Source organism: Drosophila subpulchrella, chromosome 3R (assembly GCF_014743375.2).
Source record: "Drosophila subpulchrella strain 33 F10 #4 breed RU33 chromosome 3R, RU_Dsub_v1.1 Primary Assembly, whole genome shotgun sequence".
NCBI lineage: Eukaryota > Metazoa > Arthropoda > Insecta > Diptera > Drosophilidae > Drosophila > Drosophila subpulchrella.
This window is the reverse complement of record NC_050609.1, coordinates 11,603,550-11,627,525: the sequence shown is the minus strand read 5'-3', so window position 1 is coordinate 11,627,525 and position 23,976 is coordinate 11,603,550. Positions and strand designations below refer to the sequence as shown.

General features: G+C 41.2%; 3 protein-coding genes across 5 annotated transcripts; 2 read left to right on the top strand and 1 right to left on the bottom strand.

Moving 5' to 3' along the window:
• Positions 1–11,241: 11,241 nt before the first annotated feature.
• LOC119546246 (arrestin domain-containing protein 17) lies at positions 11,242–23,908 on the bottom strand. Its single transcript, XM_037852401.1, has 3 exons — positions 23,348–23,908; positions 12,971–14,368; positions 11,242–12,838 (listed from the first exon to the last, which is right to left on the bottom strand). The coding sequence occupies exons 1-3, from the start codon at positions 23,460–23,462 to the stop codon at positions 12,780–12,782; spliced, it is 1,572 nt and encodes a 523-aa protein (XP_037708329.1). The 5' UTR covers positions 23,463–23,908; the 3' UTR covers positions 11,242–12,779.
• LOC119546232 (tetratricopeptide repeat protein 14 homolog) lies at positions 14,727–18,661 on the top strand. Of its 2 annotated transcripts, XM_037852380.1 has the most exons (8): positions 14,727–15,293; positions 15,358–15,569; positions 15,718–15,929; positions 15,997–16,215; positions 16,313–16,779; positions 16,875–17,178; positions 17,260–17,268; positions 17,406–18,661. In XM_037852380.1, exons 1-8 carry the CDS (start codon positions 15,026–15,028, stop codon positions 18,493–18,495), a joined length of 2,781 nt encoding a protein of 926 aa, XP_037708308.1. In that variant the 5' UTR covers positions 14,727–15,025; the 3' UTR covers positions 18,496–18,661. The 2 variants fall into 2 exon arrangements, with proteins under 2 accessions (XP_037708308.1, XP_037708316.1); XM_037852388.1 differs by lacking the exon at positions 17,260–17,268.
• LOC119546253 (GTP:AMP phosphotransferase AK3, mitochondrial) lies at positions 16,098–21,394 on the top strand. Of its 2 annotated transcripts, none has more exons than XM_037852422.1 (2): positions 16,098–16,215; positions 20,612–21,394. In XM_037852422.1, the coding sequence occupies exon 2, from the start codon at positions 20,648–20,650 to the stop codon at positions 21,296–21,298; it is 651 nt and encodes a 216-aa protein (XP_037708350.1). In that variant the 5' UTR covers positions 16,098–16,215; positions 20,612–20,647; the 3' UTR covers positions 21,299–21,394. The 2 variants fall into 2 exon arrangements, with proteins under 2 accessions (XP_037708350.1, XP_037708342.1); XM_037852414.1 differs by lacking the exon at positions 16,098–16,215 and adding an exon at positions 19,257–19,862.
• Positions 23,909–23,976: the final 68 nt, after the last annotated feature.

Here is a 23,976-nt window from a genome sequence, read left to right as displayed (position 1 = left end):
CAAAGTGCACCTACCGAAGGCTCCTTAATGATCTGCTGCTTAGCATACCTCGGTTCTGATCGTAAAACAGGCCCAGCTACCCAGCGAGTGCTCTTTTATTGCCAAACATAAAGCGGCAGGACTCATTCCCCAAATAAGTTTACCCTAATGCCTACTATATAGTAGTTCGCCTTGGTTTGAGTTCACTTCGTTTTTAGTACTTTTGCATTTAGACCTAATTGGAGGCTTTTTCATTGTTTGGCCACATAAAATTTGAATTGCGGAACAATTTGTTTTAAGTGCAGGCTTATCAATACAATGATCACTGTGCTTTTAGCCGCATATGCAAAAAAATATAATAAATGATAAAATGATAAAAAAATTCAAAGATATCCTTAGGGCTTGGCCATAATTTATTGAGGTGTCTAAAAGTATGCAACAACATATTCCGATTAAAAATTTTTTTTTTAAATTTCACTGCAAACTTTTAGACATGTTTTAAAGTTGATTATAATTATCAATAAATTAATAGTGCCCCACAAATTCCTAAAGTTCTTTAATACATTTTTCAGGTGTCCAAAAGTAGGCAACAATTTACTTTGGATTCCATTTTCATAGCACACTATTAGACCCCTTTTATAATTCAATTGCTCTCTACTTTCTCTCAATCACTTCGAAAGTTATACATATAACAATTAAGATATATATTCCATATCCATGGCAAGCCGCACAGTAATTAACATGAAGTCGGAATTGCAATAAAAAAATGAAAACGTTTTGGCCCGATATTTATTATTGAAATGTAATTGAGCCGTCCGGTCTCTGGAGCGTCGTTAAGCCAGTCTATACTTATAATTAGCTGCGGTAACTGCTGATGGCCCAATGCCACACTGCCCCGCTGCAGCTGCTGCTTCTGGTATCTTCTGGATACAGTTTGGACCACGGGCAGTGTTAAGTTTAATTTAATTGCCCAACAAAAGGCCCAAAGCAACAGCAGGAGATTCCGGAACACCCCCGCACACACACACACACACTCACCCATTTATCATTATTCATGTGGACCGCACACATTGCCTTATTACCACCGCCCATCCACACATTTGTCGGCCTTGTTTGTTGCCACATTCGCATCCGAGGGAATATGTGTAAGCCATGTTGTATTGGCCCGCCACTCCATGTTTGTTCATCCTTCCCAGGATCCAAACATTCCTATTCGAGTGTGTGTGTGTGTGTGTCATACACGTTAATAATTGTAAATACCCACACACACACAGAGATACGCGGGTGAGCTTTATTACTGCCCGGCTTTTTTTGGCGTTTGTTGGCTTAAACGTAACCGCACATTTGGGGAAATTATTGTTAATAAGCAGCTGCGTTCGTGCCATTAAAGTTTGGCCCGCTTTCAGCTGCAAGAGTCCCAACTGATTTTCGAATCCGGTTCCCATTTCAATCGCTGCCATTGCCATCGATGATGTCCTTTGGCCAAATTCCAATTATGTTTTAAATTATTCCGACTGACAGTGAGGGCTTAATGCTGTAGGTATGAAAATAATGCAGAAATGTTTTCGAAATTCTCCCTGTAAGTATATGTATTTGCTATGAACTGATATGGATCTGAAGGTAAAAACAATTTATTTTTAAAATTATATAAAGAGGGAAAAATATAAATGCCTTCGTCAAATGAAATTCAAGTTTCTAAGCTAAAACTAAACTCCAAAAAATTAGGACAATTATTCAAAAAGGATAAATAAAATATTTCAAAAATGGTTTCTAAATTGTAATATAATTTTTTGTTCTTATAAAATAATGGTAAATTTAAGAGGAATTTTATTTCCATTAGTTTAAAATTAAAGTTATAGCTTTCCCATGCCAGGCTTTATACATAATAGGCATACCAAGTCTCAGCAGAAGCATTGTAATTTCAATTGAAATATCAAAAAGATAATTAGCATAATAATATTGCACTCCAACATGGCAGGCACACTCACTCACACACACACACACACACACACACATGTGGCGTACAATATAAGCAGAAATAAATGCAAAATGGAAGGCGAAAATGGCACAGAGAGAGTGAGAGAGAGAGAAGGAGATAGGAAGAGAAATTTATTACCGCCAACACACGTTGAAGTCCCATAAAGCGCTTTCCCACACACACACCAATACACGCACAGATGAAAATGCACCCACACACACACGTAGCACATTAGCGTTTTGAAATCAACTCATGGGAACGGCGGAAAATAGAGAATTCTCTTGCCGCGAAACTCTTTGGCACAAATTTGAATTTTATTTGCTACTTCCGTCGCTTTATAGTTTGACTACTGGCAGGTGGGCGCCACGCCCCCTTACCCCGTATAAACGCCCACTTAAGCCTACGCAGCAATGAAGTTGCATACATATATGTACACATATATGCATTATTGCCAGCCCAGCGGCGTTTCAGCTATTGCCACTGCCACAACTAAAAGTTATAAATAAGTCAGGCAGCTAATGTGCCACAAATTGGCATAAAAATAAAGTAGAACGCCCCGAGAAGAAGTCATAGAACAACATCAAACTTGCCCGAAGGAAATTAAATATGTAAGCTTCGGTGTCTTAAAAAATCCATGGATAGTAAAGTTATGTTCCCAAATGCCAAAGGTAAAGTTAAAATTAAACAGAGTTATGAGTTAACTATAATACATATTTTTAATCTATTGTTTCATATCATCTTGCTCATTTCGAAAAGGCATATAGTAAACTTAAGATGATATCTAGATCATAAAATCTATGCAATATCTAGTATTTTTCCATTATTTTTACAATAACTAAAACTTCTTGTTGCTTACATAAATTCCCACTGTTATTTTATAAGCCTACAACCTTTAGTCTCTATAGAAAAGTAACATATTAGAATATGCCCATAAATATCCATCCAAGCTTACTCTAGAAATCCAGAATAGGTTATAAACAAAAAATGGACTAAACTCAGCAGTCATACCAATTTATAGCACCCCACGCCATCTAACAACAAACATCCTGGCAAAAGCCGTACTAAATTAAAAAATCGCAGCTTTGTGGAGATTTTTTAATTAAATCCCTGCATATTTGACTTGTTCATGCATCTGCAGCTATAACTCAACTAAATAAAAACAAAAATTAAAATATATTCCAGTTACAGGCACGAGGACATTTGGTTTATGGAAATGTTTATATGTGTGCCTATATATTTTTATTTCCGTTTTTCTATTTTATAATTGAATTACAACAGATTTGTATGGACGCATGCTAGTGGGGATTTTTGCATAGCCTCGCCTCGTATGAGTTTATATATGTATATTTTTGGAGAATAATTTGCATGGCCTGAGCACTGGATTCAGCTGACAAATTGCTAATTGAAAGAGCCCGGCAACTTTACACGAACGAGGCGTGGCAGCCGCTTCACACACACACGCCCCCCGCACACTAAAGCACTAAAGCCAGTACACCGAAAAAAAATAAGATCACTTCAAACTTTGACATAAAACAAACCATAAATCTGTAGGCATTCATTCTGATTTTGATGTAAAGAAATAATAAGATTTTAATACAATGACATATTTGATATATAAAAAATATATACAATGAAAAAATAACGTAAACATAATTCAGTTTTTTAAGAACAAAGTAATATAAAAATAATAATAAAAATAGTATAATAATAAAAAGTTTATGCAGAAACTAAATTCTTTAAAGACAAACGTCAAGAAAGGAGAATATTGAGAAGATTAAATATAAAAATATAGATAAAATATTTAATATACACCTATTTTTCTCTGTGTACAACACAGTTTGCTCTGAATACGCAGTGACCTGTGCGAGTCGCGTTTGTTTGCCCAAATGCAGAACATGTAAGCTTTCGAGCTGCGATTGCCTAACTCGCCGCGATTCTGCCCTGGACATCGGGATTTAGATCGGATTGGATTGGATGGTATAGTATGGTACGGTATCTAGGATGGCAAGCAACCAGCCACCCACCCATTCACTTACCATCCCCTTTGAATGAACTGATGCAGTGGGCGCACCGCCCCTCGACTCACTGATTTATATGCAAAACGCGACGAGCGGCGAAAAACAGTTTTTCAATTAAATTCGTTTGAGTTGTCGTCGCTGGATTTCAATTTGAAGGCTGTCGTATAATTTATTAGCATTAACATTAACCCCGCCACGACTTGATCCCACACTTTGCCCCCGACAACCGCAGCCTCATCAAATGCGGCTCAATCCAATAACAGAATGTGAAAAGAGAGAAAATGTGACAAATTTGCTTTTCACTTTGGAAAATTAAAAACGCTCACATAAAATATACTCCCACGAAAAATAAAGTAAAGCGAAAACAAAAAAGATGGAAAGAGCCAAAGAAATTCAAGGAACATTTTTTCATTCATCATCGCAAAATTTGCTTGATGAAGCCAGCGGCCAAAGTCGTTTTAGGTGCTCTATTTTATAATTTCTCTAAAGGGTATATGCGATCTTAAAATGACCATTTCTTTAAAAACAGAAGCAGGAAATAACTTATAACGATGTTTGTAGACTTTCGAAAAGTACGACTTGCAGTGGTACCAATATAAAGATTATAATTGTATTTGTTATTTAGCTTTAGGTATAAGGTACTACCGATTCTCTATATATGAACATTAGATAGTATTTAAATTCCAATTTATATCCAATTTTTCATTATTCGATTGCAACTAAAATTACTATAGCCATTACCGAGAGTACAAACTCTTCACTTACGTACAACCAAAATTGTCTGTTCCTTTTCACTGTGACTTGGTAAACTTAAATCCCAGGCATTTGATATTGATTTACTTAAAAGGCAATATCAGTTTGCAAAGCAGCAACCCTTAGCCCGACCAGCCAGCCAACCGAAGCCCCTCCACAGATCCTTGGAAACATATCGAAAAATGCGAAAATTGTACAATGAAAATTGAAGTGAAATTAAACTAAAGCCCTGGGGCGATAACGACTGGCTTGTCACCCTTTGTTCCCAAGCACAAACCCCCTTCCAAACACCAATGTCTACCCCCATGGCATACCCATGCCTCCCCATTATTCGACTGACTCGACTTGTTGGCATTCATTTAGCTCTGTGGCCGGCACAACTTTGGGACACTTAAGCGTCGTTGGCCAGGCTGACAATGTCTGAATGTTCGAGGGGCAAGAATGTGATGGCCAAGCTCTTTCTCCGGGCTGCTACAACTTTCACCCGCTGCCCACACCCGTCGCATACTTTCTAATGAGACAAAAATTGCGATTTGAATGCAAATAACTGCAGGGCTGCTCCAGACGGACAACAATTACATAGCTTCAATGCGCAGGGGGGATCGAGGATATAACGACTGCACTGGGGAAAAAACATACAGGTTTAATTTATCAATAATGATATATATGTATTATATTTTTCTTACCTTGAAAAATAAATAAAAATAAATTTATTAGTTGACTTTTTAGAAATATAATAGGTATATTTGAATTTAATTTAAAAAACCATTTATCAAACATATGAAAGTGTACACTTACTCAAAAAAGAATTCGCATTGAATTTTAGAAACTTAAGGACAATGGGATTTTATCAACTTGAAAACCCATTTTTTTCTCTTAGTAAATTTAGGTTTCTTTAAAACAATTTGGAAAGAAATAGATAACTTTCAAAAAGTAAAAAAATGTTCCTTAAAAAAAAAAAATTTTATAGAAACCTTTTAAAAATTATAAAAGAAACGTCACTCCACATTTTTATAAAAAAAACATAATTTTTTCCAGTGTGGATCTTTTTGGGATTCATTTGGTTTGGGGGTGAGCGGTAGTAGCTTTTGTCAAGGGGCATTTAAATTTGACAAAATGAAATGAACGAAATATTTGGTTTTGGTTTCGAGCTCTGCTTCGTCGCGGGCTGGCATTTTAATGAAGTTCTTTAAAGTTGGTGACCGATGGAGGGGGCAAAACCGAAGGGGACAGGTGGACGACGACTATTTGCATTTAATTAAATGCCAATAATTGAATCAATTTGCACATGGAATGTGAAAAATCCTTGGCATTGTCATGGCAGACTAATCAACTGCTCCCGTCGGTTAACTTACGCCCGGCACTGTGAATATTTGTATTTTATTAATTTGGATATTTGCCCGGCAAGGACACTTTTGGACTGGCTATAACCGCAAGAATGTGGCCGACAGAACCTTGGACCCACTGCTTTGGATGGTGGGAAAGTATTTTGTCCCAGCCCGGCATACCGGAAAATTCCAATCTAATTTGATTTACTTGTCTTGGCCATCTCTAGAAATTTACCTTTATTTGTCGTCCTGCGGCTGCGACGGAATTCCTAGTTAACCAATTTATTTGCTGAAAATGCTGCCGAACGAATTTATCGAAATAGGATAAATAATTTCTAATATATAGTATTTGTGGGCAAATATTTATTTTTTCTATTAAGCGCACAAATTAAATGAATTGGCATTTAAAAAGTATTTGAATACATTATTTTTATGCATACACTTCCCTACAAATTTGTTTAAAAGGTGAAGTAGGAATAGAAAATCATCACAAAATTAATTATCTAAAACAAAAAATTTTTAACGATTTGAAATGGATAAATTCCAAACTAGCTCGAATCTTGTAAATTTGTTAATTTGTTTATTGTATCCTTTTCAGTTATTTCACTCTCAGTGCAAAATTGATTTTAATTCCATTTCATTTCCATTTCCTCGTTAAATTTTGCTGGCCAAATCAAATTTTTAGCTTGCTACTAATTATATGCATATGTTTTTATTTGCACTTTTTTTTCCTACATAAAAACCAATCAAATATTTATTGCATTTTTTGCTGCATTTTCTGGGTGGGGGTTTGAGATTGGGTTGTTAGCTTGTTTTGATTTGATTAAATGTTAACATTTTGCACAAGTTAAGTGCAATAAATTCGAATTGCATTGCATGGGTATGGATGTGGGTATATGGGGACATTCATTACATAAATATTGCAATTGCTTTTTTGCTGAAAATTGTTTTCAGCAAATATCTTTAATTCAATTGAGCGTATAAAATCAGCCCTGTCACAGATTAAAGTGTTAATGCATATAAATGTTTTACTTATTTGCATACATTTTCGTTCGTTTTTCGCTATGTTTTTATACGTGTTTCTGGTTTAGCGAACAATTTGAATTGAGCCACAGATACTTTCTGGCATTACAATGCTAAACTGATTATCCAACATCGAAAACGGTTCGGCCATCATTATAAATTCAATTTAACCAATCAAACGGTCGTAATTTGATTATGTTGATTTTTGCACATTAATTGCATATTTATTGACTGAGCGAACACAAACACGCACACAGCTGCAAAAAGTGCAGCTTTTGTTTATTTACCATGTTACATCATCAAAGAAAAATGTTATGCCAGTCGGCTCGCACGGCCAAAAGTGTTTTAATTGTCAATTAAAAGTCAGTGGGGAAAATGATAGAAAACAGTTAGGGGATATGTGTGCCTAAAACGTAATCAAATTTAGTGAATAAAAAATATATTTTATGGGTATCAACAAATACGGCAAATAGAACCGCAGGTTTTTCAATGCTTTCACAAGTATTTCACACTCAAATGGACCATATTAATTGCCAAAGAGCTTAAATACACTCATAAATTGCTGCACAGCTCCGAGCTCTTTGTTGTGGCCACTGGCCAGGGAAAATTGGCTGCTCGACGCTCAAGGATTTCTTTCTTGGCCACTTCTAGCTGGCCGGCTATATCAAATTATATGCACACACCGCAAGCTTTTGCTGTGGCTTCTTTTGCCAATCGGCCAGTGGATAAACTCCTCCGCTCCCCCGGCATCAATCAGTCCGGATGGGATGGGGTTTTTTTCGGGGGAATGGGAACTCGATCTCCACTGCAAAAATTCCTCGGCGTCCGGCGGACAGCTGCAGTTCATCTCCGGCACCGCAGAGGGAATTCGAGCGAAAAGCTGTGCCCGCCCGCAGTTCGTGCGAACGTGTCTCAATAACGAAATTAACAGAAATTGCAACATATTGTGTGTGGTGGTGGGGGTGGTGATGGTGTCCTATATGCGTGCCATGGGCGGTGGATTGGCGGGGTGAGGTTTCCGAGGGGGGTCCTGCAATCAAATTGCACAGAAAAATGAACAGCACGTGGGCGTCCAACAACTGTGTCAAATTGATATTAAAACCAAGTCAAGATGTTGCTACTTCTATGATAAATAAACGGAATTGCAACGGAGAACTCACGGTCTGTCGCATTACACACCAATAAATATTTATTAAAAAATGAATTGAGCCAAATAATCAGATTAAATTAAAAGCATTTTGCTCTTGAATAACCAACATATTAAAATTAAGATTCTAAATGGTATTACAATCTGATTTTGTTTATAATGGCATAAGTTTGTTACTAAAAAATATTAGTAATTTTTATATTTATAACAAAAAGTCTCACAAGTTTTAAATATAAAAAAATGGCTTAAAATGAGCAATACCTTTTTGGCAAAATATAGTAATACCCATACTCCATTTACATTCTGGATAAATATGTAAAAGATGAAAATTGAAAAAAATCTTTATCCTAAATGAGAAAGATAATACCTATATTCTAATTTTAAATAATTCGGAATTTATTGAGGCACTTATTAAAATTAATTCCAACGAAAAATATAATAAAATCAATTGCACTACTTTTATAAATACATAAACAAATTATGTTTACGTGATTCAAAGTTTCCCGCTAATTATCGCAAGACTAACCCTCCTCCAAGGAAATCCCTGCTTAAGGACCGGGCAAAAACAAACTTCAACTCCTCGAATCCGTCACAGCTTGCTGCCAGGCAACAAAAAAAGCTTAATGAAGCGGCCAGGCCAGCTACCATCTAAAAAAAATACATATAATGGGGAGTGGGGGCCAAGAAGGTCACAGTCTTTGGCAACTGTTGCCCCAGAACGAACGCAGAGCTCGTTTCGGGACCATTCACACAAGTGGGCCAAAATCAGGGATGAGGATGAGGAGTTGGATGAGGATGAGAATGGGGATCTGGATGAGGAGGACAGAACCCACTGTGACCACAACGGACGGAGAGTCGCACATGTGACCAAAAGCCAGAAATTGGAGCGGCCATTGAATATGATAGAAATAGAAATAGAAATACGTACGTGCAAAAATTTCAACGCTTGATTAAATTTCAGTCACCGTCGAGAGAAAAGGAGGAAAAGCGCCACAAGTGTGGCCCAACTTGAAAGACAATCAGGCAGCAATTTAAAACCATTTTCACTGTGGCCAAAAAAAACCATCCTCAATCCTCAGTCGAAAAACCCCTGGAAAATCGGATGCCACCTGCTGTGCGGCAGTTGCAGTAACTTCTGCTTGATTAGTTTTGATTTGGTTATTTGGCATTAGGCCATGTGCCCGGCCTTCTTTAACATGCTCTTTTGGCTTCCTTCGATTTCCCTTCCGTTTTCATCCCGACTTTCCCCAGGACAGTGGTATAAACTAATTCCCAGCCATTCGTTGACGCAGATGGTTTTGGTTTTCGGACTGCAGGAAGGGATAGGGAGTTTTTCCGGCATGTGTGCTCTCGAGTTTTAATAAAAACTCGATCATTGTCCGCTTGGCCATAAGGGTCGAAAGTTTTTGGGTAGGTATATTCTTGGTACAATCGAGTAACTTGGGGTTTCTTCAAGTGTTTTCGTGTGGGAAATGGGGCCAAGGAAGGCTGAGAATTTCACCACTATTTGTGATTCTTTAAAGTTGCTAAGACTTAAGAACATAACTATTTCGTCGGATTATATGCAAAATCCCATTCTAAACATTACATTTTAAGAGAGCTTTGGCTTAAAAAATATTTCTACTAAGTTCCTAGTTTGATTTAAGCTTAATCGTATGTAGGTTCGAATGTTAAGAATACTTTTTTCAATATAATCCGACGTCTATAAATTAGGTACTGAATTTATTTTATTATTGTAAAATTAGAATCTTCAGTATCTTTTCTTTAACTATAGTTATAAAAATATAAATATTATGCTACTCTTATTTTCCAAAGGTTTCTTTCAAGTCTAGATGATTGTACGACGTACATATATATTTGCTTATAAAATTTGGTTTACTAAATGACTTTTAAAATACAGGCAAGTCCTTTTCTTATTACAAAAGTAAACTACATTAGATTCCTTATGTAAGCACATTAAAACATACAGCCAATCTGAAATGACTTCCGTCCACGTACGTGTTTATCAATCTGTATCCGTTTCGGGGCCAAGACAGTGGCACACATGGCGCATACTTAATATCAGTTAGTGGCACGTTCAATGCCGAAAAGCAGAGCCTCAAATTGCACCACCCCGGCCTCGAAATGGTCAACAAATCATTAACCTTACCCCCGCACCCCTGGCGGAAAGTCAAATAGAAGTTAAACCCAACAGCGATTAAGACATTTAAGTACACTAAAACTGGGGTGAGCTGAGTTCGCTTCTAGCACCTCTATAATTTGACGAAATGGAAACTCGGGGGAGTGAATCGTACGAAATAATAAGGACCCCGCGATCGTTTGTCGCGCGAGCTGAAGTTTTCAGAATGCGGCAGGCACTTCCGCTAAATGTCGCTATTATTTAACAATTTTGTTTATGTATGCCTTTCATGCGGACCGCTCGGCAGCCCCATTGCAATGTGGAGTATAATTTATGGTTACTCTGATTCCCCCAGCGCCGTTGGGCAAACTAAATTGTCGCCCTCGACAGCGGCGACTGGAAAAATATGAAAGAAAACAATTACAGCTGACTTAACACTTCCGTTGCTTGTTACAAAAGCCGCACACGTTCGCCAGAACGCCTGAAAACCAGTACAGCAGTACACCAGCACACCATCTCACCTGACCGCCCACCTTTTCACATGCCCACCTGTCCAACTGGGCAGCTGTAGACACAGGTAGCTGCGTGGGCGACAGCAACGCACTTTCCTTCAAGCACTTGAAATTGTAATTTAACACGTACAAGAACTACGCTTTCTGGAGGGGTTTTTGCCAGCTGAAAGGTTGTAACATGACCTGCTTTATCAAATGGGGGAATTTTCGGAACCCCATTTAAACAACGAGAGATTTACATTTTATATTAATAGCTGAAGGAAATATGATTCGAATTGATATAATTTATGCTTAAAAAACTTTTTAACTCTTTGCAAACTATATTTTATCAACATTTTTCATCATAAGAAAAATCCATTTGGTTTTGTAATTATATTAACATTTTATTAAGTTTTTTGTTCATGTAAATCATATTCAAATTTAGTCCATAAGCACTAAATTCAAGGAAAACAAAAAGTTGGTATCCAAAAATAGTGATTTGTAAAGCACCCTAACGAAATCGTTTGATCGTACATAATATACATTCGTGCGCTTAAAACTAAAAGTTGACATTGCTTCCGAACGATGATTTATCAGTAATATCAGTGTATAAAAATTGTTTATCGATATATTTGTTTTCATCGACGATAACCTTTCGATTTCTTCATCATACAGAGGCACTAAAGCTTATTGATTCAATGATACTTCTGTCATCAAAGAACCAAACTATCCTTCAACATATTCGATTTGTGCTTAAGTACTTAAATGCTAAACACATAATGCAGTGAGAGAAATAAATAGTAATGTTAGACCTGTTTTGGTATAGAATTTCATTGAGACACTAGATCAGTAAACCATTTTCATCAGAATCTTTGGAGACGTGGACGTATATAAATAAGAGATGTCAGATAAATAGGCGGGGCAGAAAATATGTTTCGAGTTATTGTGTGCTGAGATAAATACTCATGAGTCTTTAGAGTAATTCGCAAGATTCAATTCTTAGAAATGCGCTTAGTTTGGAAGTCTGTGGAAAATACATTTGATAATCAAGTTTAACCGAAGACAGACTTTTCCAAGTTTTCATTAAATTCTTGTGATTTAAAATATACACTATTTAGAAAAAAATTCGCTTTTACCTAAATAATTTGTTATGCAATTTTATATATTAATTTTCAACTAATTTCGAATTTGTTCGGTATAATATGTATACATAGTTAAATTGCTTTTTGCCTAACTTCCAAACAGATTTCGCTTGTGATTCTACCTACTTCGCTTCAACAAGCAAACTATTTTATAGACCTTTATATTTTCTGGCTAAGAATACAATTATGTGATTTTAAGCTCAAATTCTAATTTAAGTGGAAAAGGCAAATAAGTTGACCAGTTTATTGTCAAGTACATAAATATCTTTATAGTTATTAAACAAACAGATGATTTTTACTGAACCTCTGCTTGTGAAATATTAGTGAAAATATTTTAATTAAATATTTAGCAGTTATGAAATCTAAATATTTGTATCACTCAAGTATTCGAAAATGAAACATGAAAAGAAATTAGCACTTGTAAAATAAAATATTTTTTCAATTATATTTGTAGAAAAACGGTTGTGCATGATTTTCAATATCTTACTTTGACAAGCTTAAGAAACTTTTTGCCTTATCCAAAAACAACTTATAATCAGAGCAAACGAGGGTGTAAATTATAATTTACAGCAGAAATTAACTTTTGGATGGGGATTATAGCCGAATCAAATGAATTCATAGTAGTTACACAGTGCGCTTGATTTGTGCACAAATTGCATATGGTTTGTGTTCGAGGCGTAGCAGTTCTAAGATATATTCGATATTTTGATGCTCTATAACACTATAAAGTAAACCTGAAGCTCTATGTCTAGGCAAAGCTTGGACGTAACTGGGTGGCTGCTCAGGACTGTAGATCACTCCTTACTTCGGAGTTCCAGGAGGGGCGTTGGCCAAGCCGAAGAGCTCTTCATAGGAAGGTGCTGAACAGTAGATATAAAAGATTAATAAATTATAAGAACTTTAAGTTGATCATTTTTCTATGGCATTATATGGGAAATGGGATAAGAAATCATAACGTTTATTATATATAATGGTATTCTACTGAAACTTACGCAACTCATGCGCTCCAGGAGCCTGGCGCGGCTGAAGAAACGAGGCTGAGGCCGAGGTGGATGGCAGTTGGCTGTATCCCGGTGCTCCTCCTCCTCCTCCTCCGCCTACTGCTCCATTCGCTGTCGGAGGAACGGCTCCAGTTGGCGGTGGTGTCAGGGCAAGGAGCGAGTACTGCGGCGACTCCGGCAGTGGATAAGTGGGCACGTGGGCTGGCGGATACGACTGCACCATTAGCGGACTGGACGAGTAGGGCATGTAGGGCACATTGGAGCTGCGCAGGCTAGCCCTGGCCGAGGGACTTCCATACTGCGAGGACTGCGAACCCGAGGTGTAGGACAGCTCCATGCCACCGATTCCTCCGCCCACGGCGGGACTCAGAGTGGCCGCCGAGGAGTCCGAGGTTATCGAGTTGATGGAGCTGCACTCGCTGAACTGTAAGGAGTGCGAGGGCGAGCCGATGGAGGAGTCTAGCGATGGATAGACCGGCAAGGCGGGCTCGAAGGGATTGCCGGAGCTAGCATCCGGACCAGGTGGACCGTCGTTTGGTCGAGGTGGAGGCGGCGGGCGGATCGAACTCAGCCTATTCGACGTATCCTGCGAATACACTTTGAAGGGAAGATTCAAGATCAGGTTCTTAAAGAATCCCCGCAGCACCGCCTCTACGCGTAGCTCGTAAACGATGGTAATGACGCCGCTCATCTGCTCATCCGTGGGCTGAGCTCCTTCGGGCAAGAGCAACTCGTGGGCAAAGCTGCGCTCGGTTTTCTTTTGCACCGAGCCCGTCTCCTTGGTGGCCACCGCTATGCACTCCACCTTCTGCACCCGCAGCGGCACATGGCTGTAGTAGGTGACGTACTGGAGGACACTGAAGCGCAGCTTTTCCACGGCGGTGGTGCTGTTGTTGATCACAGTGGCGCAAATCCTGAGTGGCTCTCCCCGCACCGCAAAGTCCTCCGGCAAAAGGGCCAGCAAAGTGATGGGTCGTGTCCCAAACAAGCTGATCGTCTTGGTAACCTGCTTCTCGAGCGAACTGGGTATACTGCGTTGCGAAGGCTGCAGCGGCATGTTTTTCACGACGGTGAACGGAATCGTGTGCCGCTCATCGAAGGTCCAAGGCCGCTGGATGAGCACGCGCATCTTGTACTTGATGCCGCCATAGCTGCCCTTAAAGCTCGAGGGGAGTTGGCGACCCAGAGCCACCTCGAAGACGAACGTATGCTCCCCGGGCGAAAGTTCCAGACCACGGGGCTCGAAATCAGGCAGGGGAGTCTCGCTGTGCTCGTACACCTCCTTGCTCGTGTAGAAAAGGCTGCGGGAATACTCGTTGTTGTTGGAGTTCTTTCGCAGGATCTCCATCCACTTGCACTTCCCCTTGCCGGTGACCTGCACCTTAATCGCTGAAAATGAAGAAAAACCAGAAATTGATTATTGTAAAATGAAGAGAAAAGCTTAATTACTTATTTGTTTTTAAAATCGACATGTTTTCCTCAAAAATTCTACTTCTTTGAAGCAGTTGAGTGGTTTTGGTAAAGTTAACATTTGAGTGACATTTGAATGTCGCGCCAAAACAATTTGAGTATTTTTGTTAGGCGGGTATTGTGAACTTAAAAAATAAAAATACTATAAATATACCACAGCTATCGCAAACGGTCCCTTTAAAACTCCATGAGGTGTATCCGCTATGTTAGCGTAGACACCTCCTTTTAGCAAGACCGTTTATGAAATTTTCTTAGGTTATATTTTCTGGCTAATTTCTGGTCACACTGATCCCTACCAGCAAGCCAATACGAAAATTATTTTTTTGCAGCTATATTCATGCAAAAATCTGATCAATTGTGTTGCAAGTAAGGCAAATAATAAGGGCCAATTGTCTCACTTGGTTCAAGTGTTTGAAAACAGAGTGTGCGCAGTTAAATTCAGCCGCGAGCGGTGCCGACATTTTCTTGCCCGATAAAATCGAGTGTGGGTTTTATCTCCGCCCGTCCCCTTTGCCCTTTATTGAGGCATCGCCTCAACTTTAAATGGTGTAAAGCGGAAAAGGCGGCGCTGCAAGGATGAACTTCGAGTACATCGGCCATGCCCTGGGCTACCATGGACAGCCGCTGCAAAAGATCTGGGACGATGAGCGGGGCGTGGAAGACCTGCGGCTGATGGGCCTCACGCAGGTGAACTTTGCGGTCTACCAGGAACGCCAGAAGTTCTTCACGTTCCAGGAGCGGGCCAAGCGGCTCAAGATGCATCAGTTTCTGGCGCGGAAGGCCACCGAACTGTACGATCGCACTATGGTGGCCAATGTTATGGAGGATTCCGTGCTGGCACAAGGTGGGTTTACATTATAACATATGACTTTAGCCACTGGTAACTCACTTGCAACACCCTTTTTCAGCCAACACCTATATGGCCCAGATGCCGCCATTCGAGTTCTTTCTAAATGTGAAGGACAAACGCAAGGGGTGGGCCCACCGCCTGGCTGCCTTGAAACAGGGCGATATCATCTACACCCAGGTGATAAGACTGCTCAATGGCAACCGGCTTTTAGTGAAGCCACTTTGCTCCGGCGAACCCAAGCACGCCTACCTGGCCGACATACCCATAAAGGTAAAAAGCTTTGACTTTTTAAAACTGAAAGTCCATTTACCATTTAAAACGAAAACATATTTGTATTCTTGTTTAAAAATCTCTAAACACATGTAAAAATGAGTTAAAAAAAACTTAAAATATCCAATCTAACCCCCTATCGTTATAGGCCATGATCCTGCAGGACTACTGGGGTCCCTTGCCCCTGGACAAGCAGGGAAATCCGCGTAGCTTTGCCCAAAATGACATCCTGCGCTGCGAGATCAACAGCATATCTGCTGATACCGAACGGCTTAGCCTCAATATGATTGGCATGTTTAACCAACCGCCGGAATTGAAGTTTGGTCTGTGCGACATTAACGAGTTGCCCAAGTATTATCGGTAAAAAAGGAACTTTATATCTTCAAGACCTTTCCAAAACCCTGCTAAACCAACGCCTTTTCCGCAGTAAAATACATAACCTGGAACATCCCTCTGCTACACACTTCGAGGATGACCTAAACGCAGCCTTGGAGTTCGAAAATCCAAACTACGATCTACTGTTCCAGATAAACGGCCTGCAGCCCAATGAAAATTTTTCCCTAATGAGCCATCTGAAGGCGGGATTCCCGGAGGCGGAAAACGCCGCGGAGCTGCGCCAGAAGCAGGCCTCCCAATGGGCCTTCCGGTAAGTTTAACTTCCAACTTGAAATTTGAGTGTATGTCATTCCATCATTCGCACACCCTATCGCATCCAACACCTTCATTGATTGGCCGCCGATCAGCTCCGTGGCTGATGGCATCGAGCACTTTAAGAACGGCCAGCAGGTCGAAGCTTTTCAGTGCCTGAACAAGGCTCTGAACATTGATCCGCGCAATGTTGAGGGTCTGGTGGCCCGCGGTGCCCTCTACGCGAACCGGGGCAGCTTCCTAAAGGGACTGCAGGACTTTGAAAAGGCTCTGAACCTGAACAAGTACCATGTGAACGCGCGCAAGTACATGGGCGAAACGCTAGTGGCTCTGGGTCGTAGCTATGAGGAGGAGAACCGCATACCCGAGGCGGTCAAGGCCTACAGTGACTGCTTGAACCTGCTGCCGCAGCACGAGGAGGCACGCCAGTCGTTGGACGCACTGCAGCGAAGTGGAGACGGTAAGCATAGAGTAAGCGCCGACCGAATCAACCTGGCCGGTGGCGCCTCCTCGGACGAGTCCACCTCATCGAGTGGCAGTGAAAGTGAAAGCGAAGATCAGGGTGAGTAATTTTATGGGTTCAGTTCAAGCGTTTAAAGCTAAAGAAGCACTGACTCACGTGCACCGATGCAACCAATAACCCATTCCAAATTTTAGCTGGAAAGGTCAAGAGTAACATCAGTCAGCCATTCTATGCCCAAAATTCCAATCAACCGCCGGGGGAGGAAAAGTTGGCCGTAATCGATGCCCAAAAGGCCAACGAGTTCCGGCTGGACGATGATGAGACTGTGTCCAGTGTGAGGAAGCTTCTGCGGGAGGCTAGTAAGCACAAGAAGGCCAAGAAGAAGGGCAAGAAAAAAAAGGACAAGAAGGAAAAGGAGAAGAGGAGGTCCAGGACCAAGTCCGAGCTGGAGGATCCCATGGAGTTGCTCAAGAAGATGGACTTTCAGGAAGCCTTCAGGTGAGTGTTGCAGCAAAAGATGCTCCTTGCACAATAAATATACATTTTCTTGAGATCTCCCTGCCTAACCCAATGTGATAGACAAGACAAGTATGTACCTTGACTAGAATTTAGTTTAACTTCCAAGCTGTATTTGCATCTCAACTAAAGCATCTTTCAGTTGCGGTGTAAAGACAGTTTAGTATCTGAAAATATGGTTTATTACCACTGCTTTGTGTTGCTTCTAGGCTAATGAACAGCACCAGCAGTGAGGCGGAACTTAAAGCCAAGATCAAAAACTACCTAAAAGATGGAAATGGTGGAGGAGACTCACCGCCACCCCCACCGCCGATGAAAAAAACAGTAGCTCCACCCAAAAAATCTATCTTCGACACCATGGGACCCAGCACATCGCGTCATGCGGCCGCCGTGGGTGGATTTGGAGGCGACCATCCACCGCCAGCGCCCAAGTATCAGGAGCAAAAGAAACCCCTGGAGCCGTCGCCAAAGCTCTCTTTTCAGATCAAAAAACGACCACTGCAGATGGATAAGCTGGGAATGCTGCGTCTGGCGGCGCCAGTGGAACCACTAAGAAGCGGACGGAGCAGCAGCTCGCGCAGCCGCAGTAGGAGTCGAAGCCGCTCGCGTAGTCGCTCGCGTTATCGTAGGCGCGGAAGAAATTCGCGCTCGCGTCATCGCAGCCGTCGTCGTGGCTCGCGATCCGACTCCAGATCCAGGTCAAGAAGCAGGTCGCGATCCCGTCGGCGTCGCAGCTACTCGCGTTCTCGCAGTCCCTCGCCACGCCGCTATGGGAATCGCTTTGTGGTCGGACGCTATCGGTACCGCCGAGATCGCCGTTCACGGTCCTTCCATCGTCGGAGGACACCATCGCCCTTCGTGCCAAGGCGCTCGCCCTCAGCCTTTGCCAACCGCCGCACGCCCTCGCCGTTTGTGCCCCGTCGCACACCATCACCGGCGTCCCGCTATCGACGCACTCGCTCCCGCAGCCGCTCCCGTTCCCGCAGTCTGAGTCCGCGTAGTCAGTCGCGCTACCCACCTAGGGGTAGGGGCCGTGGTCGTAGCACTATGGATCGCAGCAAGTACTCCTGGTACAATCACGATAGACGCAGTGTTTCCCGCGCTGTGGAGCCAAATGGCAAGGATGAGAGGAGCTCTAAAGCAGCTTCGCCGGAAAAAGATGGTGCAAATGACAAGGAGGTTGCAAAGCCAGTGACCGAAGCCGAGCCCACCGTCGAGCAGGTGGACGAAATGATCAAAGAGGCGCAGAAGGAGCGCAAACAAGAACTCATCGAGGCGACCAAGGAGGTCAAGGAGTAGGGTCATCGATACTCACACGTACTACGAGTGTTAAGTTTCCTCTTAGCTGATAAAATTTGAATTTGATATGCGAATTTGTAATACGCTCCCCTGGGAAAAGTTCTCTGATCACTAAATAAAGAAGCTTACAAAGCTAAGTTGGGCATGACTTGCATGCAAAAATCAACTAAGGTGTTGAATATTTCTTCTTAGACTTGTATCTAGAATCGAGTATGTTTTTTTACGGTTTTTGTTTTTGTGAAATTGATGTCCAGGTAAAATATACCGCTCGGTAAGTTATCAAAGTAGCTTTACTTTTTAAACTATTCTACATTTTGATTGCCTTCGATAAGATGACTGACAGTTCTAAGATGGGAAAGACGCCAACTCAGAACAAGTTACCCACCTAAAAAGATATCCACCAAAGATATAGGAATAAAAAAATATACAAAAAAAGAAAAACTAATAAAAGTCAAGTAAGTAATTTTGCGAATATATAAGATTCAAATTCAAATAATTCTTTTTAGATTAAACATTTTTGTGAATATTGTTTGAACTGCACTGTAAATTATACAAAATTAAATTAATAAGCTTAACACAAATTGTATAGTAACGATCCTTAACATTTTTAGAGAATTACTCCTTGTTAGGCAAATAATTAAAAGTTTGTTTTTAATATACATCACGTTTTAACTTCAAAAAAAGATTATCATTAAACAAACGTCAAAATAACTATTAAAAATGTGTGTACTATGTATGAATCAAAAAACCTTTGAAAAATCAATCAATTTAAACTTGTCAGTTAAACCTAAGAAAGTAAAAAACTAGTTTTGTAGTTTTTTATTTCAGATATACTTTTTGCACATGGAAGGAATCTAAATTAAAGTCCACACTGCACTTATTCCCAGTGGGAGAGTGCGAAAGAGAGCGGGCCCCAAGAGCTGAGAGCGCAATTTCCGCAGAGAGCGAGGGAGACAGCGTGTCTATCCCCCACACCCCATTCACACTGCCCTTTTGCAAGGAGAGAGTGAGAGAGAGAGAGTGACAAAAAGGGAGTAAAAAGAGAGGGCGAACAACCGGCTGTTAGTTGGGGCCTCGCGAGCGCAAGAAAGAGAGGGAGAGAAAGAAGCCTGGAAGCTAAACAACAAGGGCCAAACCAAACACACACGAAAGATAACGACTTGTTTCATTTGATATTCGCCAGCCGGCAGCAGCGGGACAAGTATAAAAAAAACAGAACACACAAATCGGACGCCGCAGCTGCGGACACCAAATTAGAATACTATAACGGCGACAAGTTATCGCACAATTAGTACGCGGGCGAGAATTGCTACCGAGATACGTCGTCGGCGGACACCCGAAATTTTCCCATAAAACCCAAGTGCCGTGTAAGTGCCAAAAGCAGGTGATTTTACGAGCTGCTAATTTACATAACAAAACATAACAAAAAGCCAGTAAAAACAAAAGGTGCAGGGCCAAAAGTGAAGTGCAGAAATGCAGAATTGCATAAAAATCGCACAACACGCGCGACATTGAACCTATTCTATAATTTTCCGTGTGGACTTTGGACGATAAGCGGGTGACAACAACAATATCTGGTTTTACGAAGACAAAGAACATAGGCTGAAAAGCCACGCTTGTTTGCAGTTGTTGTTGTTGTTTTTGTTGCTGTTGCCGCTCTCGGGTGTGAGTGCGCTACACTTGTTGCCATGCGGCATATTGATTTATAGTGTCTCCCCAGCTGACAAGTGTTATATCTTTTATTGCAGTGTGGTCACACATATTGAATGGAATCTTTCGCTCGATTCCCGTGATTAGTCATAAAAACTATAACCTTCCTTCATCACCTTTGTATCAAACAATTGTTGCGTGCTTGACAATCTAATCGCGCCCATAAAGATTGTCGAATGTGGTCAACAACAGAATTTGGTTTGAAACTATTTTCGGTGCTAGTAGCTAGATTATCAGTTATTCACCCTACAGAACATTATAGCATTTGTAAATAACGTTATAAACAAAAGACTTCATAAACTAACTAAATCTGCCTACACAATATATGATATAAATATTATTTTTAGTACTTAAATTAAAATGTACACCATTTGTTTGCAGTAACTCTGAATTTTTTATCTTGCAGCTCAAAAAAAGAGGTAAAGAAAAGTAGATCTTAAAAATGTATACGAAAATCTTTCGCGCTGTGATAATCGGAGCCCCGGGCTCGGGCAAGGGTACTATTTCCGAGCTGATTTGCAAGAACCATGGATGCGTCCACATTTCCACGGGTGACATTCTGCGCCAGAACATCATAAAGAACACGGAGCTGGGCAGAAAGGCCAAGGAGTTTATCGCTGCCGGTAAATTGGTGCCAGATTCAATTGTGACCAAGACAATGTTGGCCCGGATAACCGAGGTGGGCAACAGGTCGTACATCCTGGACGGATTCCCGCGCAACATCGCCCAGGCCCAGGCACTGGAAGCTCGTGAGCAGATCGATGCGGTGATCACGCTGGACATTCCACACGATGTGATTATCGATCGGGTCAAGCACCGTTGGATTCACGCGCCCTCTGGCAGGGTGTACAACATAGGGTTCCAAGATCCCAAAGTGCCTGGCAAAGATGATGTCACGGGAGAACCGCTGACTCAGCGCGAGGACGACAAGCCACATGTGGTGGCCAGGCGACTGGAGCTGTACGATGAACTGATGAGTCCCGTGATAGCCTGGTACAAAGAAAAAGGCCTTGTTGCCACTTTTAAGGGAAAACAGACCAAGGAGATCTGGCCGCGGATGGAGCTCTTCCTCAGGGACCGCATGAACGCGTAATGGGACCACCCGGAGTTTCATCCATTGTGCACAAACTAACGATAAACTGCTGTGTTCAATTAAGTGCATAAACATATTTAGATATATATATATAAACGAGTACGTATGTAATATGTATGGTTCGGGTTTGGAGAAACAGGCGTATAATTAATGTAATTGCGAAGCCTTACAATGTGGCAGCTGTCGTCATGTATTCCTAATTTTCCACACCAAGCATTCCCCCTCATAAACATGTCTTGCAGCTCCCCCTTTTTTTATAAGCATATTTTTGTACTTGTAGTCTGTGCTCTGATAATAAATCGCGTTTGTTATATTTGCGCTGATAACGTAACGACCGACTTTGACTTTGGGGCAGTTAACGGACAACCGTCCATCTATTTTTAGCCCCCAGTCCACAAACACTTGGCCCGACGCCTGAAGTCAACACTTATGGCTTCACCCGATGTCACCGAAATGCCCTGCGTTTTATCGCGTAGCGCATTGAAACCCGAAAGATGCGGGATAGTGTGGCGCTCCCATATTCTCCTACTCTCACGCACACATGCAACGGACCAGCTGCTGGGAAGTTCTCACGCACACCTGCACAGTGGCAAATCACAACAGAGAGGCGCTTTGACTACAGTGGTGGGTCGCACAATTGGGTCGGGTTTTAAAACTATTTTAGAATTTTATTATAAAAAGCTAATTTAAAAAATTTAGAATTGGATGTTAGAAATTAAAATACCACAAATTAATTCGATTTACAAAGATGAAGTACATAAACATAATTATTTTAAAACCTTTGCTTAATTCCATTCCACCATTTTTGTTACATATATGTCATGTAGGATTTTTGGTAAATTCTAAGGAATCAAAAATAAAATCTGAAACAATTACTAGAACAAAAAAAACAATAATTCAAAAGAACTCAAAAATGTAAAATTTTTAGTTTTTATCAACATTGATGATAATATTTTATGGTTGATTTTATATACATACATATGTTTATTTTCATTCGAAGACGCTCATTCATAACCTTTACTGTGCTGAGAGAGCTCTCTCACCGCTCTTTTTCTCTTAGACCTGACTTTGCGCTTGGCCCCATATTACGGAAATTTCGGCACGCCAACATAGTGCGCCCCTCTTCGCACACACGCCCCCCACCCTCAGGCCCTCTCGCTCGCACCCGTGCGTTGCGTTTGGCTTGGCATTTCCTGAAGCAAATGCCAGTGCTCAAGAAGAACGAGAGCAAATTCAATTGCAAATGCAATTGCACGGGGCGGCAATTGAATGCTTATCGATGAATGAAAGGCGAGTGCAGAAGGCAATTGGAGGAATTTGCGAGCAAGAATCTCGGCATTAGGGGTAAGGGGAGGAGGGGCAGGGGCAGCCCCATAAAATGGCCGCTGTGCTTTGTTAACTGATGGAGTTCTTTGTTTATGCGAATGGGGCCGCAACGAAAGTCCAGCTGGCCATCGGGCAAACAATGGGTTAAAACCGCTGACAAAACAGAAAAGAAACCATTTGATTTGGTGAGTAATGTTAGGATGAAATAAATACTATATATGTATGGTTTGTTTGCATTAGATGGTTTTAATCCAGTGGTCGACACGCAATGCAATGGCATTTCGTGTGAGTAATTGCACAGGGCAGCTTATCAGTGTTGAACACTGTTTGTGTGGCGGCAGAGAACGAGAGGAGCAATTTCCTATGCCCATCCACTGTATTAATCGAATTATAATCATAATTAATAATTATAATGAAAATAAAAGTAATTTTACAATCATAAAATTAGTAATGATAACTATAAAATAAACATATTTTGGTAAGAAGTACTGTTGAAATATAGAAGCTAAAGCATAATACCGAATTTCGGAAATAGTTTGCCTGAGCTTAGAACGGAATGATTTCCAGTAATGGTAATTTTTCTTTGATCAACTAGTTTTTAATAGTTTTATCACATTGTTTCTCTCTGTGTTTCTGTGCGGCGACCTGAGTCACGGATGATGCAAGCCGGGCTTTGTGATGGGGCTTCCAGGAAATGGAAAGGTCTGCCCGAATGGCACTTACCGCGTATTTTGGTGCGCTTGTTTACGTTCATCCAGATCTCTCCCCGAATTATGTCGCCCGCAAAGTAAACCCGATCCGCGCAGTCCAGCGTGATTCGCAACCGCTCGCTCTCCATTCTGCTGCCGCCGCCGCCGCTGATGATGATGACTCCTCCGATTTGGCCACGCTCATCAAACACTTATCCAAAAATAATTTCGTCATAGAAATGCCGCCACATAGAAACGTGGATGCACCGCACCACCGATGACCGCGCACCACCCTAAAATATATGCAGAATAGTAGCACCACCACACGCACTCGACCACAACCACAGCGATTCACGATTTACGATTTACTTTTACTACACACACTGCGCGCGGGGGGAGTGGAAGCTTTTTCGCGCTGACTGTGGGCAATTCTTTGGCTATCTCGATATCTATTAACTTGCAGTGACCCACAAGTGTTTGTCGCACACCCCGTGCTAATTTGATTCGATTGCTGCCGACCGCGGGCGGGTTGAATAATTTAATTTCTTATAAATTTACGAGATCCGAGAGTTACGCTTTTGTGTAGTTGCAGCTCTCTTTCGATAACCCGGAGAGCGATGGTCCGATAGCAGAAACAGCTGTTGCGCGGTGTTGCCACCTGGC

What these genes read in the sequence shown, in the direction of transcription:
- LOC119546246 (XM_037852401.1), bottom strand. Translation starts at nt 23,462, where the DNA reads ATGGAGAGCGAGCGGTTGCGAATCACGCTGGACTGCGCGGATCGGGTT. An exon ending in CAAGCGCACCAAAATACGCG is followed by an intron (nt 14,369 to 23,347) that starts GTAAGTGCCATT and finishes CTTCATTTTCAG; the next exon opens with CGATTAAGGTGCAGGTCACC. An exon ending in TCCTGGAGCGCATGAGTTGC is followed by an intron (nt 12,839 to 12,970) that starts GTAAGTTTCAGT and finishes TCTACTGTTCAG; the next exon opens with CACCTTCCTATGAAGAGCTC.
- LOC119546253 (XM_037852422.1), top strand. Translation starts at nt 20,648, where the DNA reads ATGTATACGAAAATCTTTCGCGCTGTGATAATCGGAGCCCCGGGCTCG.
- LOC119546232 (XM_037852380.1), top strand. Translation starts at nt 15,026, where the DNA reads ATGAACTTCGAGTACATCGGCCATGCCCTGGGCTACCATGGACAGCCG. An exon ending in GGATTCCGTGCTGGCACAAG is followed by an intron (nt 15,294 to 15,357) that starts GTGGGTTTACAT and finishes ACCCTTTTTCAG; the next exon opens with CCAACACCTATATGGCCCAG. An exon ending in AAGTGAAAGCGAAGATCAGG is followed by an intron (nt 16,780 to 16,874) that starts GTGAGTAATTTT and finishes TCCAAATTTTAG; the next exon opens with CTGGAAAGGTCAAGAGTAAC.